Here is a 16,798-nt window from a genome sequence, read left to right on the forward strand (position 1 = left end):
TCCAAACTAATAAAGTCAAAGAACATGAAATAAATAACAAGCAAACAATTAAAATACTTTAAAATAAAAGACATATAAATAAGACAAATAAATAAAACAAAATTAAACTTCCTACTTCAACTACAAAAATGTTTAGAAAAAGTGTTACAATTTAGAGGAATAAAATTACCACTCCCACCTCAGCAACAGTAGGGTAAGGACTTTGGAAGATTGAATTTGACTATTCTAACTCCCACCGAAGCAACAGTAAGGAAAGATTTGAATTGTTGAAGGGGTCAGATTTAGTATTCCCACTCCAACCTAAACAACAGTAGGTACAGTGTTGAACTTTGGAGGGATCAAATTTACTATTCCTACTCCAATCTAAGCAACAGTAGGGAAAGCGTTGGACTTTGGAGGGGTCTAATTCATTATTCCCACTTCAACTTAAGCAATGGTAGTGTTAATTTTTTGAGGGTTTAGAATATTAGTTCTCATTGCAACCTAAGTAAAGGTTGGGAAAGTGTTGGATTTTGTAAAGGTCAGATTTACTATTCCCACTCCAACCTAAGCAAATGATGGGAAAGCATTAGACCTTGCAGGGGTCAAATTTACTATACCTTTTTCAACCTAAGTAACAGTAAGGAAATAGTTGGAGTTGGAAGGGGTTAGATTTAGTATTGCCACTCAGGCCTAAGCAACAGTAGAGAAAGTGTTGAACTTTGGAGGGGTCATATTTAATATGTCCTCTTCAAATTGTTGGGAAACATATTTAATAATAAATATAAAATATTAAAAATACAATCTTAGCATAAACAACAGAATCATAAATATCAATTAAAAATACTCAACAAATAATTTCTATATATTTATGTGTGTGTATGTATATATATATTTTTTTTGTTTGGGTTTTTTTCAGTGAAAAAAACACAAAGGTTAAAGGAATGTCTGGTTAAGTGATAGGTGAAAATGTCAGTGACAATGTAATGTGTTGAATGTACAAAACCACTGAAATTCAACAGTTATAGTTATGACAAAATAACTAACACCACTGCCATGCAGTTTTCTCATCATTAATTTCATTGCAAATGCTAGAGTGATATTATCAATGATGTAATAGATGTCACGAGACATGTAATATGCTGGGTAATTAGCAGTAAAATTAACTAATAAATCTCACATAATTAAAAACAAAATAAGAATAACTTATAGCACCCAAACTAGGACAATTAAAAAACAATATTATAGACAACAATATTAACTAAACAGATATTATACACTTAAAAAACAATATTCTTAACTGCAGTATTTTGTTCCATGATGTTCCTGTCATTATGATATTTTTTAGAAGGTTTCTGTGAAAATAAAAGTGATGGAATGCTTGAATTAATCTCAGCCAATGCATGGTGTTTGTTGCGAACACTGCCACCTCAAAGAGGAACCGCCACATGCAAATCAGACTTAGGGGCCGATTAGGATGGCGGATGGACTTGCGTCCGTCCGCCACCCCAGAGGTGGAGGGACCGTCCGCAGGGGCAGCGGCGGTCCCTCCGTGCAAATTAGGATGTGACCGCCACCCTGGCGGTCACATCCTGTATGTTTTAACATTGCGGCTGGTGCTGCTTGAAGCAGCACCCGCCGCAATGTTAAAACTGCATGTGTTACATTTACATGCACAAAGCGGCAGGCACCGCGCGGTGCCTGCCGCTTTGTGCATGTAAATGTTGGGGGGTACCATAGGTACCCCCCATGTGCACCCCCCACCTCCCGACACCCTGGGGGCCCGCAACGGGCCCCCAAAAGCCAAAGTCCACATGCTTTTCCACGGCGGAAAAGCCGCCGCGGAAAAGCATGTGTTCGTGCAATTCCTAATTTGGCTGACGGTGTCTTGCAGACACCGTCTCCAAATAGCCTTCCTCACACCGCGGATCAGCGGCGGACGGACCTGCCATCCACCGCTGGTCCAACCGCACTCCCACCGCCATCCTGATCTGGCGGTGGGTCTTCTATTTCACTGCAGCGGATAATCCGCATACTCCGGGCCGGCGGTGGCTTCCGCCGGGCCGGAGTATGCGGATTATCCGCAATCATAATGAGGCCCTATGTTCTGCTCCTATACGAACACTACAGCCAAAGCTGCCAAGACATCTTCCTTTTAAACTGAAACACAAGCAATGCTATACTGGTTTTGGCGTAGTTGGTCTTGTAAGTGAGTTATAGCCTGGTTCATGTTTTCTTCATTTAAAGGATCAGGCAGTGTTTATCATCAGCATCTGCCAAGCTGGGAGTATATTTTGTCTGGTCTTCACTTTGCCCAAGTGTAGGGTTATTACAGGGATCACTTAGCTTATGAGGTAGTCCTGTGATGCACAGGCTTGAAGGAAGTCTAGTGGGTGCCTTAGAGAGAGAATAACAGCAAAGTTAGCAAGAAAGGGAAAAGGAGAAAACATAGAAAGCACTAGAAGGAAACAAAGATGGTGATAGACAGGGAGAAAGGAAAATACAACGTGCTCAGTCATTATGACACATACGGTGGTTTATCAATTTCAAATAATGTATATTGCCAATAGTATTCTGGCAAAATAACTCTCCCATAATGTTTTTACAGAACTATAAGCTGTAACACCAAGTAGGTGCCGTATGTACGTATGTGTATATACTTTTTACCAAGCAGTGTGTGTGCAGCTAGATAAATACAACAAGAGTGGTATAGAGGAGTTAGTTTCCTTGATCCTGAAGTAATGCCTTGGGGTATGGCTTGAAACATATTGACCATTTTGAAAGGTAGGCACATTATTATCTACACTTTCTTGTCCCCCCTGTTTTAATCATATCAACTGGAGGCCTGAATAAATTATAATTAGGCAGGTATTTTTAATGTCACTTTCCACATAAGACCCCACCCACTCCTATTTTGTCATCATTTTACATCATTTTAAAAACAACAAAAAAGTGCTCCCAGGTAGGTGTAGTATGCCCTGTTCCACAGTGGAATGGGCTGGACCCGAAGGGGCAACCCTGGTGGGTGAGGGTTATATAAGAAAACCGAACACTTTATTTTTCTCATGGAGAGTTAGTCCATACAAAGAGTAGGGGTCTCTTTGGTTTTTATACAATTGATAGGAGGACAAGCCCCTCTGATTCGGTCTCCTCTTTCTTCCCCCTCGGTTTGATAACTATTTAAAAAGTTGATGTAGTTTTACCTTTTACATGTCTTGGTAGTAAAACATTCTTAAATACATTTTTTACTGCTGCTAGGCCTGCTTTGGTTTCTAAAGAATGGTAATGTAAAGCCCGCTGTAATGGTCAAGTTGGATTTAAGTCACAATTCTGAAAATGCCACTTTTAGAAAGTTGGAATTGTCTTATCCCAACCATTTGGTGCCTGCAGCTTGTTTTTTGGGTCATATGACTGGGTGTAGCTGGCAGTTGGTCTTTGTGTATTGCTCCCTGACAGTGCGTCAAAGGGCAATAGTAACTGGCAGGATGGGCCATCTCTAACCTGATGGGGGCGAGGAGCTGTCACCTACCTCACTTGCACGTCACAAAATCTCTGCCCAGCACACTCACAAAGGGTTTGTCTTTTGTGACCCCAGACAAGCTGGAGTCCGGGCAGGGAGGAAAGAAATTCCAAACGTTTATGGTGGTGGAAACCTCTAGAACCTTCTCCTACTTCAAGGTACTAGCTGTAAATAGTGGACCCTCAGAACCAGCTCTTAAGTACACCCTTGGAACTGGGCCTGAGGGTGCTCTGGTAGCCCAGCTGTGGTCCTGTAAGCAGAACTGACACAGTGCAACACATCTCCTTGCAGCCACATTGGAACCACCACAGCACAATGCATCATCAATGCCTGACCTCTCATTGCAGGTCTCAGTTTCCTGTGAACCACCACTGCAGGACGCATCCTCAGCACAGACCTTCTCATCACAAGCACTAAGTTGACTGCATCCACCACAATGATGCAGGACTCTGCATCACAGCCCTGCAGCTTCTTCTGAACCGCCTGTGCGTGACACATCTTCAATGCAGGACTTTGCATCAAAAGCACCTTGTCAAAGGTATCCTCAATGATGGCGCACAACGCCACATAGCAACCTTGCAGCTTTCCCAGAACTGCTGCTGCGTGATGCCTCTTAGCGGGATCACACAATGTTCAGCAAACCAGGATTTAACGCAGTGGCGTCACTAGGGTTGGTGTCACCCAGTGTGGGTAACTCATGGTGTCACCCCCTCACCACTTACCGCATGGACCTCATGTGCCATCAGCGGGTTTGCCTTCCAGTCTGCACCCTTTCCACTGTTTACCTAGGGGTACCCTGCGCGAGTTTCAGGACGCTCATCTGAGTGTCCAGCGTTGTCCCCTGTATTTTGCGAGCATTTGTGCCTGTATTTACTCAATATAAACTCACTTGACTGCAGTTTGGTTCACTCTGCATCTGGGCGTTATACTTAGTTCACTGGTTTCCACCGTATTGAATTATTCTCTGGTTCAGGCCTTTCCTGAAGCCACTTTTAATAACCACTAACTCTGTGTTGATACAACCATTGCCAGGCAGTTTTCTGTGTCTCAACCCACTGCCCACTAAGCAAACTAAAATGATTGCCTTATTGTAAATGGTTCCATTTACTCTGTAGCGCCAAGAGGCCTGCATAGTTAATGTGTGCCATCTGACATACATTGATAGTGAAATGAATGTCACAGCGCCCAAGTAAGGACCGGAATCATTCTTACAGGTTTGAAGCGGCCAAGGGACCATGTGTTTAGTTCTCCTTACAGTATCCGTTCCTTCTCTCTTTAATATACATATTCCTTGCTTTACTTTTTGCTCTCTCGCCTGCCCACCGACCTCTCAATGCTCACTGTAGCCTATCCTTCCATGTCCACTCCTTCCTTTCACCCTCCTTTGCCAATCTGTGTTCTCCTTTCCCTCCCTAACCCCTTAGTTTCCTCTCGCCGTCTCCGCACCTTTTTCTCAAATTTCACCTTTTTTTCTTCTTCCTTACACTCTCACACCTTCTATTTTTTGCCTCCCACTCTTTTCTCCGGCCATCCACTTCACGATCACACATTTGCCTCTAATGCTGGTATACACCTGTACCATTGCCACCACAGGCCTCTTCGCCCCTCGCCTCTTCCCAGCCCACAGGCCACATGCAACCCCTACGCCAGCTCTCTCTCCCCTCTCCTTGTGTGCTCTTAAGCTGCAATGCCGTCTTAAGGAGCACTAGTTTGGTGAGCACTGCAGGGACACCAGGGCGCTGCTCGGAACCATGAAGTGGATCTTGTGCTGCTGGGACCCGCGAGGAGCATAAAGGTGACACTTGCACCAAGCTCGACATACAGCCTGGTCGGTGGTGTATGTGGCAGTGGCATTTTTTTAATCACCCAGCCCACTGCGACGCACACATTTTTTCCTTACCTGCCCTGGCCTGTACTGCCGTGGATTTTCTGCTTTTAACTTTTCTCCGTCGGTGCTTCAGTTGTATTGTATTGTAATTGCATTTATATAGCCCTTACTACCCCTGACGAGGCGTCGAAGCGCTTTTTCGGCGAGTAACACGCTACTCCGGGACCCATAGAGGATTAGTGTTGAATTAGTATAGTGAAACATGCAAGTACATTTTAAGTGGTAGATAGGTTAGTCAGTTATTTGGTTTTAGAATGATAGCAGAAGGATAGAGGAGGAAAAAGGTTTGTATTTATATAGTGCTTGTTACAGTGAAGCAACCATGTAAAAAAATAGAAATATATTTAGTAATTGAATGAAGGCCAACTGTGATCTACTGACTGAGCTAACGTCAGGATTTTGTTTATGAACTCGTGCAATTGACCTGCATCCGGGCCGCTTCTAGGCAATACACATGTGTAGAAAATGCAAAACAAACTGCCAGCGCCAGGGAGACACAGCAAACAGAAACATAAAAACTGCAGAATTCGAAGAATACACAATTACACATGCCTTCATCTTTTACATAGCGCCCACATGTCAGATTTAAGGCTGCTTCAGACTGGGCGCTTTTATAGACTATATAAAAGACAGAGATGTACAAACACCTATAGCGCAGTACAAAACTTACAGACCAGTGGCGAGCACCGGAACTTAAGTGTGCCCTGTAATTACTGATTTTTGTCGGGCCCAAGCGCCCACTGACACAAGCCTCAGCACACCAAGGTCTCATTCAGAGCAGAAAACAAGCCCACGAAGTCACCAGGCCCTGCCCCTCCCCCACTCTCTGCTGAATACACTCTCCCTACTGTACACACATGTCTGGGTTAAAAAAAAATGTCTGATGTCGGATACTTCCCAGAGCGACATAGCGGCATCCAGCACAGGTGCGTTCCTTACCTCTGCTCACGAGGTCCCGCAGGCCCCGGCCGGTCTCGGAGGCGCCCGCCGGTGAGCCATGATGTGGGGGCACAATCAGGAAAATATGGGGTAAAAGAAAAACCCCGAGCCCCGGGAACTAAACCCTCCGGCGGGGTCAGGTGGGGATCGGCCGCACGGTACTCCTGGGTTCAGTGGATCACGCAAAAGCATTCCGCCGCTCCTTGCGTGAGTGACGTTTGGAAGTTGAACGTCATTGACGTCCGGACGCTGACGCCTAATAAAATCTTGGCCGGCGGCCGGGTAATGGGTTCCTTGCCTCCTGATATGTAGCAATACGATTATTTAAAGCAGAGGCTCACGGTGTCACCCTATGTGACGGTGTCACCCGGTGCGGTCCGCACCCCCAGCATCCCCCTATGATGCCCCTGATTTAACGTACTTTGTTCAGCAGGCTTAACTTGATCCCTCTATCCGGCCTGTGCTTCCTTGCAGTTGAACTGAACAGTTGGTGCTTTGTGCTTTTAGTTACTATTTACACTTAAATCTTTAAAATTGCATATCTCCGGTTCTACTGATTGGATTTTTGGCATTTTGGTGTCAAATAATTAATTACATTTTACTCTATGTTTCTAAATTGTGTTGTGTTTTTAGAAGTGCTGTATAAATTATTTACACATTGCTTTTAAGTTAAGCCTCACAGCTTTTGTGCCAAGTAACCAGAGGGTTAAGCACAAGCTAATTTGGGGTTTACTTACAACTTCACCCTGACAGAAATTGTAGCTGTGACTTGAGTAGGGTTTCACCCCTCTCAACCAGTAACCCAATTTCTAGCAGCAGAGTGTCCAGGTCAATCGATAGTCCATACAATCGGAAAGCATCAGATAGGGACAGGAGTAAAGATGTGGCATATTGGAACTCAAACCACATTGAGAGAAACTGGGAGGGATTGCCATCCCTCCAACTGGAGAGGTGGCACGGTTGAAAGACAGTGAGGTCACCAAGATCAGCACCCAAATACTGTCACAAGTTTTATGGAATTGGCCAAAGAGAAAAAACTTAAAAATTTAAATTTTGCTTATTATCCTTTATTTTTGTATGGACTTATTACTATATTTTCCTTTGTTGCAAGAAGAGAGCCCAGAGGTAGATTCTCCCAGAACACTGCCACAACAGAAACTGACAAGAAAAGATAAGGAGGGTCTGAATTAGAGATGGGGCGGGCCTATTGTAGAAGTAGAAAAGGAATTTCTAGTATTAGTTTGGATATTCTTAACTGTTTTTTTTTCTTGATCTTTCTTTGAGGAACACCAAACCAGAGGAGAAGGGAGAAGCCATTTGTAGAAAAAAATACATATTTGTGATTTTAGAATTTCAGCACAATATGGGCACATACGTTTGTAATACAAGTATCATTCAACACAGTGCACCCAACGTTCAAAAAAAGACACTATCTACCTATAGTACCTGGTACTGACCTATTATGTTTGCCCACCCTTACAAGGGCTGATGTGTGTAAGCTCTCTACCTTGTTCAAGAGGGGTGTGTTTCTTTGGCCCTCGCCCTTCGCAATGCTAGGTGTATGACATGCCCTACTCCTACAGGCAGGTGCTATTCAGTGTCCTTGCTGTGGATGGGTGGGACGTATTTTTTTTCCTTTAGTCCTACCGATGTTGGCAAGGATAGTTTGCCTTCACATTGCCCTATTGTGCCTTACGCTACACCAGCTATCCTACTGAGCTAATCAGTGTTTTCAATTTCCTCCAAAAGTTAGTGAACAATTATAGGGTTGATTAGTGAATACAAATTGCGTAAATGGGAGAATCACACATGTGCATTTTTTTTGTTTGTGTGGGCAAAGTTTTCTTAATAATTTTTCTGACATTACCATCATTTATGGATTCTATTCTGCACTGGAACATGTACACAAGCACAGGGCAATCACATTTTTACTTTTCTCTTTGATAGAGCTAGAGCTAGAAGAAAATGTAATCAAACCAAGAAAACGGATTGAAAGGGGACAGGCTGATATGCCATTAAAATTTTGTTGACTTTCATTGAGTGGGTTTGGAGTTATTCACCTTAAAAATCAGCAGTGCAATTGTGGAAAATAAAACAGTAACACTCTTTGCGATCTAATAATATTTTAACAATTTGACCAACTTCTAGCAAACTTTGCAAGGCTCAAAGCTTGAGTATCATGTCTACAGAGTTTTGATCAAGCAGTGGCGGCTACTCCGCTAAGACTGGCCATACAGTCATGCGCACTAAGTGTGCATAGTCCACTCCTCCCACCACCCTGAGCCACCAGTCCCGCCCCTCCCTAACCCAGCCCGCAGAAACCAAAAATAGTACGATAAAAACCTTGTTATTATTGTTTTATTTGACCCCTTTTCACCTTATAAGCAGTGGGGCAACTCTCCTCCACCTTAGCGGAGGAGCCGCCACTGCTCATGAATACAACCAGCAAAGATATTTGTCTCTTTCGGTGCATGAGCTTCAGTCAATCAATCAGTCAGGGATTTGTGAGCACACTATTCACCTGTGAGGGTCTCAATGAGCTTCATGCAGAAGTTAACTGGCCGGCTAATATGAGTGCACGTTTGCTTCTTTTTCAGGAAGCATCCTTTTCAAATGCATGGCCTCTGAAACAGAGAAGATTACAGAACAACAAGAGGAAATACTCAGCATTTTAGAGAAAAGGTTTCCAGAGCTGCCTCCGCGTGAAGAGATTATCTGTGATCTAAAGGAAACCAAGTTTCCTGTTCAAGGTAAGTAATAAGAGTATAAAGATACGCAAAAAGGACGGCTAAATCTTCTTGCCCTGTAAGTTTCTTAATGAAAACTCTCCTTAACAGAGAGGGGGACATGACAGCTTTAAAACGCTATTACCCTCTATTTTCTAAAATGTTTACGTTGTGGTAATTTATGTAGTCAGATATGAACTACTTTAAAGAATATAGCTTCTGTGTTTACATGCCTGTAATATTCTCCTTGGGTCCGATTTAATCTGTTAAATGTTGGTGATGCTTTAGAGAAAACTATCTTTCACCTGAAAATAAACTTTCTAGGCATGATTTGATATTTGCGGCTCACAGTGTCACAAAAAGTATAATGAACATATGCAGATTATTACAAAATCATAGTTTGTACTTGGAATCTTGTACTCTTTTCTTGTAAGCATTTAGGTTCATATATTTATGTACTTGACAGTAGCGGTCGGTGGTGGGAGTGCTCCCGGGCAGTGACGTGGGGCGGGGGAGGGGCAGGGTGGGGGGTAGTAAACTATGGAATACGGCCAAATGTAGGTAAGTAAACATATAAATAAATAAAATGAATTTCATTGCGCACACTGCATCTAATTTGGCGATGCAGTGCGCACAACAAAATGTGTTTTATTTATTTGTATGTTTACTTACCTGCATTTGGCCATATTCTATAGTTTACTACCCCCCACCCTACCCCTCCCCACGTCACTGCCCCGGAGCACTCCCACCACCGACCGCTACTGGTGCTTGATGGAGAGTGTAATGTCATGGCATCTATATAGTTATACTGACAACAAAAAGACAAAATATATAAATAACTTACCAGAATGCAGACAGTGCATGTTTTTAAAAGCATACCAGAAACAGCAGTATACCAGCATGATCAATCTAAATAATCTTTAGAAGATAGATGTAGGACTGCCATAAAAAGAATAACAATCCCCGGTGTTAACAATGAACGTTGGAAGACCTCTGTTAAACAGAGCAGGCATTTCAACGTTGCTATACTAGCATCCCTGAGTTGAATGGGCTTAGGTTGACCAACTGGCATGGGTGCAAATTCAGGATGATGATAGTAAAAATTCAGGCCAAAGAGTCAAAATTCAGGTCATAAATTCAGGACAGAAGGTCTAAATTCCGGCCAAACCTTCGGGACAAAAGGAACGCTTACAGACACAGCAGTGCCATTATGATATGTAAAGAGGCATGCATAGGATGTAGCTAATTGGGACCTGCAGTGCTGGACTAGAGTGCAGTTCTCCTAGTGGCCAGGTTTATGTGTCAGATCGCTTCAAGTATTCCATGTCTGTTCATCTGGTTATAAGAGGTATAGGGGCTGGTACAGTACTGAGTGATAGATAAGACCCATAGCGGACAGGTCTTGTGTGAGGGTAAGAGCATTAAACAGGGAAAAGAAGTTATTAATCAGCCTGCATCTGCTATAAATGGCTGCACACTAGTGAGTGTTATGGTATTATTGTGGGTTAGAACGGTTAGATAGGAATTGACATTACTACATTACTACATAATGCCCTGGCTAGCCATATATCACCCCTCCTTATGGTACCTGTATATGAGAAATAGTCTACTGCTTGAGCTGTATAATTTCTGTGAGCTAGAAACTGCAGATTCTCATTGATGCACAGAAGTGTGCTACTGACTAGAAACTGTATATGCTGTTGAGGCATTATTGTAGGTCAGAAGGAGGCACTGTCTTTTATATACAGAATATTTTCTATTGAATGGAAGCAAAATGCCAACATGCAGTTTTACAGATAGAACTATATAGAGCACAAATGCTAATGTGTGATGATGTGGTTTTGGCAAATATGTATCATTTGCACATCACCATTTTCCAGTGTATTTCTGAATTACAAACATTTGTGGTTTCCTAACTGCTGATACGTTTGGAAACATTTGCACAGTTAAGAAGTTGTGTGTTATAAACAAATGGACAACTTACAGCCTTTGTTTTTGCATCCCAAAGACAATTTACGAAAACATGGTGCATTCTACAACACATTTGTCATTCTATATTCAAATGTATTAGCTTCTAAAGCATAATACATTATGACCTTACTTTGCACCAGGATAGGACAATCTTTGATGGGGCTCTCAATGATTCCCTCTCTATCACCAACAGTGCCTCTCTCTCAAATGTATTTCATTTGTTTCATAGGACCTCTCACACCAGTGTAGAGTGCCAGAGCAATTTAAATCACACATACATACAGAGACAATGAATCATACATGTGTAACTCAGTGTATAGAATAGGCATAAGGCAACGGGGACTACAAGGTGTAGGATGCATGTCACCCACAATGGTAAGCATTTTGTAAGTGTCTTTGGTCTGAAGAACCGCAAAAACAGGCTCCAGAACATAGCACAGTAGTTAGCATCGACTTTAATGATAAGAATTTATTTCTACACAAACAAACCATTTTTAGTAACATCTGGGTAATGAAAAACTAGGAAGAAAACATAACTTTGTAACCTGTACCATGGAGCTTGCATGCAGCTTTTTGATGGCAGTTCATAGTTCACTGTGCTAGATTACATATGTAATTTAAGAACTGCACATTAACTAAAATATCTCAGTGACAGAAGCAATAACCCACTAAGCCCTGCGCATAAAATACTGTTCTTTGATATGCATGGTACACATTCTTTGCAGCAGGTATATTAACCTCTGTGCTACCTTGGATGATTCACAACTGCCACTAAACAAAGCTCCCATCGCTCTACAGCGGGAACATTAGTCACCAGAGTTATTGTGACACTTTTATTGTCGCCTGGAACTGCTGGATATACCAGGAACTTTACAGATCCAGCCCCCAGTAACAAAACACACACCTGCCCTCCAGCCTACCAGGAAAACACCCGATGCCGGGTCAGGCCAGTCCTGCCTTGCTAGCACCCTCCAATGGTGCCCATCATCTTCACATAGACCTCTCTCATGTGTATTTAATTTCTTTTTTTGTGCTTCTTATCCAAAGTATGTACGGCAGGGTGCTGGAGTGTGTTACATCACACATATATTATATAGAGACAATGACTCATAAATGTGAAAATCAATGTATAGGAAATGTTACTTAAGACAGTGAGGGCTACAGGAAGTAAGAGTCAGATGTCATCCATACAGGTAGGCAGTGGCATAGCGTGGTTGGTTGCCCCGGGCACAATATTATTAGGGGTAAAAAAATTTAAAAGAAAAATCAATTGTGGTGGAAGGGACTTCAGTCATGTCGGTGCTGTTGTCTGCAAGTGCAGGTTTTTGTTGTCTTGCCTGCCTTTCCCTGCAGCAGCATTACACTGAACTGTGCCCTAATGCATCAATCATGGCCTCGTGGCGGGTGGAGGGCTGCTCGCGCTGCTTCCCGGTGACATGGGAGCAGTGCCACCCAGCAGCACAACAGCAGAGCACCTCTTGTGGTACTACGGCACTGTACAATGAATTCGTTTCTGTTTTTTGGCAGGCAGAAGTAGCATTTCAAGCCCAAGTTCTGCGTTCGCTGCCTGACGCCATGTATTCATTTGGGATGGTGGGTTGAGCCACCCGGGGGCATGGTATCCATTCATTCCTTCATCCATCATTCATTCTTTCACCATTCATTCTGCCCTTCCATCTGTATGCCCATCCATAGCCAAACCTATTCAACCATTTTCAAACCTATCCATCATCTATCCTTCCACCCATCATTTCCCTCCATCCACCCTTTCACTCGTCCATCCATCCTTTTACCCTATTCATCCTTTCACTCATCCATCCACACTTCCACCCATCCATCCATTCACTCATTCATCCAACCATTTATGCTTTCACCCATCCAGCCATCCTTTCACTTACTCATCCATCCATCCATTCACCCAGCTACTTATCCGTCCAATAATCCATCCATTCACCATTTCACTCATCCAATCATCCGGCTCTTTACCTTCCCTCATCTATGCATTCTTTCAATCATCCATCCTTACATCCTTCTTTTAACTCATCCATACACCCATTTGCCCATCCATCCTGTCCATCATCCATCCATACTTTCACTTATCCATCCATCCTCTCTTTCTCTCTCCATCTCCCTTTCACTTAGCCATCCCATCACCCATCTATCCACCCACGCATCCACTCATGAATCCATCCATTGGCCCTATCACCCTTCCATCCTTTCACTCATCCATCATTTCTCTCATCCATCTATCATTTCGCTCATCCATCCATCCTTTCAGTCATCCATCCATCCTTTTGGCCATCTACCTTCCCTTTCACTCACTCATCCATCCTTACATCCTCCCTTTCACTCATCCTTCCATCCATTCACCCTTTCACTTATCGATTCATCAATCCATCCATAATTTCACTCATACATCCACCCATTCACTCGCCTGTCATCCACCCTTTCACTCATCCATCCATCCTTTCACTCACCCATCCACCCTTTTGCCTGTCCATCCACCCTCTACCTCTATATCCACCATTCCACCCATACATCTGTTTATTTACCCTTTCTATCATCCATACTGTCACTCCCTTATCCATCCTTTTCTGATTGTACACTTTCACTAATCCACCCAGCCATTCATCCATTCCTTCACTTACTTACTCACCCACCTTTTTATATTAATTATGAGCTGATCCATGGTCTGCAGAGATTCAGACAGAAGAGGCCCATCAAGAACTTCACCCTTACTGTAGTTCCTAAAGCAAGGGGTGGGGTTGGGGAGGGTTCACTATGCCCCTGCACATAGGCAATCTGTAAACTTGGAAGTCATGAGTCTTGCATGATGCACAGTGCCAAGACGTGAGGTGACTGTGACACGGTGTTGTTTCAAGGGCTTTAAGTGGGTTGAAAACACTTGGGGTTCTCTCCAAAGGGCATGTCCGATGTAATTAAGGGTGTAGCTTAAAGCACGGTAGCTGAAAATCTGTGCTTAGTATAGTGTTCTGGCCGACGGGTATTCTGCTACTTCTGTTATTGCATCCAGATATATAATACATTACACCTAGAACAAGCTAGGACTATTAGCTTTGTAAGTGGTTGCTAGTTGCATCAAATAAAAAAGCATCAACTATGGCTTTGTTGTATATAATATTGAAAATGCTTCAGTTCTAAAATGACGAGACTGTGAAACAACTATGACCCCTTCTTTTTAACTTCTTTTGCTGGATTCTGTACATTTCTTCCATCTGGTGAGGTGCAACATTTTTCTTTATCTGCTATTAAAACAGAATGCCCAGCCCTAGACCGAGGCAGGAGGAGTTCCACCACATGCTTTAACAGCCCAGACTGGCCCATTGTCATTCTGTATAAGACAATCAGCCGGCATACAGAATGGCAATGGGAGGGGTGGGGCTGCCTTTGTGCTCAGAGGATGATTGCGAGGCAGCCCCATCAGGAAACTGAGATTTCAGGCAGGGGAACAGTGCTGCTCCCCGCAATGCCCAAAATTACGGACTTAAGACATCCGTAAAAGGGATCGTCACGGACAACGGGCGTGAGATCCAATTTACGGACGGTCCGTGAAATTTACAGATGGTTGGTCACCCTAGATGGGCCACCTACCTCTCACCCATTTATGGCGGCACAGCCAGCTGAGGTTTCATTGTTGAAAACCTGGCTATTCTTCTGCCTCTGAATAGAGCAGGTTTGTCAAGATGAAAGCCCCTGTTTTTCCAGTTACAGGCAAGCTTTGCTCAATGGGACTTTTGGGATGAGAAGATGGCGGCAAGCTAGCTAGCCCGGTCGGGAGCTCTGAGCCTTCAGGTTGAAATGACCAGCTAAAGGACGTGTGGTAACAATAAAGGCACCGCTTCAGCAGAATGGACAAAATAGACCAACAATCTGACAAAATAAACTAATATTGCAGAAACTTATAGCTGGGAAGCAGGGTGGACGTGGAGCCTGGTGGAGGCAATGAGGGCAGCTGTTGGGACTGTGGAGACCATGGAGACTGTGGAGCTTGGAAGGAGGGAGGCAGCAACGAGCCGCAGGCATGCTCTGGCCAGCTGGCGTGTGGGCGGAAGTAATTGCAGCCTGCCGCAGCAGCAGGAGGGCCGCTGCAAGAGTGCTGTTCTGGGGAAGAACATCGGGGCAGGCGGAGACAAGCAAGGACAGCAGGTACGCCACGAAAGGTGGGATTGCATTGGAACCTACTCCTCAGTCGATAGAGTTAGGAGGAGGAAGAGGACTGTCGCGGGGATGTTGGAGGGTAAGTGAAAGTGGGACTTGGTCCGGACATAGAGAAAAGGGGGAAGCTCATGTACCTAAAATCCCGCAATGCATAAAGTCTTCAATAAATGAAAGGCAAGGAGAGGACAATATAGCTGTTCCTCCTCACTCTGAAAAAAAACTCATCCAGACAAAGGGGAGCTTACAGGGAAGAGCTACTGCCTCAGAAGTAGGGGGGTGATCAGCCAGCCCCCCCAAGACCCTCCAAGAGAACAGGACATTATAGCCCCTAAAAGCACCAAGAAAAAAGGGAAAACACACGCCTCAGGACAACCACAAGCCCCCTTGTCAAGGGCGAGCAAGATAAAACTGGGGACAGCAGGTCCGGGCTCAATTCTAAAAGTCACCCCATCTTTGAGATCGTACTTTAAAGTACAGGAAAAGCAGGGAGTCAGTGAAACCTTGGAAGTAGGCAGGGGCAACAGGAAAAATAGACAGCGTGCATTCGAGCGCCTAGCCCCGCCCGCCCTCCCGCCCTCGAGTGGATAAAAGACATTCTCTTCCCATTCCCCACTGATTGCTAGTGTGAGTGGATGGTGCTATTGAGCGCGTGAAGGCGTTCATTGTACTTTAAATTGTTTTTAAACTTTGTCATTGCACTTTCTAAATTGCTATTTGCACAGACTGCCAGGTTACCTTTTAAAAACTGTTCGTTTTTTAAATATCACTGTCCTGAGGCGGAAAGCCGGGACCTGCCCTCAATTCCTGGAGTTTATCTCACAAACCGACATTAGGGTTTGGAAGGCAGAGGCATTGGTTACTCACCTGTTTGCAGCCGAGTAAGGGCTACTCGGGGGCGCCATCTTGGATGAGGAGAAGGTTGGTGGGCGTGCATTCGAGCGCCTAGCCCCGCCCGCCCTCCCGCCCTCGAGTGGATAAAATGGATCCCTTATACAGGAAGCGCAGCGGACGGGCGCAGCGGGGGCGCCGGCGGGGCGCCAAAAGCAAGCCCGTCTGCGCCCGTCCGCGGACGTCCGGGGACAGGGGCCAGAACCCCTGGTCAAAACGGGGCCAGATTATGTTGGAATTCCCAACAACTGCGGGACTTGTGCCCCGACCTTGCTAAAGACTGTTTTCACAGTCTCAATGCAGAGGATACCAACAGCTGCAAAGTCTGTAAATATACGTGGCTGACTAGACCCCCTCCCAGGGAGGAACACACCAGGCTCACGTGTGGATTACTTAACACCAGATCCATGAGGAAACATAGTCTCGATATTTATGATCTACTATTAGACATGAAGCTAGATCTATTGTTTCTCACAGAAACCTGGCTGGACTCCAACTCTGGGCCGGACATAGTTGCTTCTCTTCCTGCGGAATATACGATGGCTCATTTAGACAGGGTTGGAGGCAGAGGTGGGGGGATAGCAATCATTCTCAAACAACCATTGACCTGCCAACTGGAACCATTTCCCATCGCCGAAGGCGAGATAGGAGCCTTCTCCATCAAGGTTAACTCGGGGAATATGGTGAATGGCCTATTGATCTATCGCC

General features: G+C 44.3%; 1 protein-coding gene across 1 annotated transcript in view; it reads left to right on the forward strand.

The window, feature by feature from the left end:
- The window catches only part of PRUNE2 (prune homolog 2 with BCH domain), a 1,307,647-nt gene that overhangs the window by 357,601 nt on the left and 933,248 nt on the right, over nucleotides 1–16,798 (forward strand). Inside the window, exon 5 of the mRNA XM_078677810.1 lies at nucleotides 8,924–9,076. Coding sequence (XP_078533936.1) covers nucleotides 8,924–9,076 — 153 coding nt within the window. The remainder of the gene's footprint in view (nucleotides 1–8,923; nucleotides 9,077–16,798) is intronic.

The sequence above is a fragment of the Lissotriton helveticus genome, chromosome 2_1 (genome assembly GCF_964261635.1).
Source record: "Lissotriton helveticus chromosome 2_1, aLisHel1.1, whole genome shotgun sequence".
NCBI lineage: Eukaryota > Metazoa > Chordata > Amphibia > Caudata > Salamandridae > Lissotriton > Lissotriton helveticus.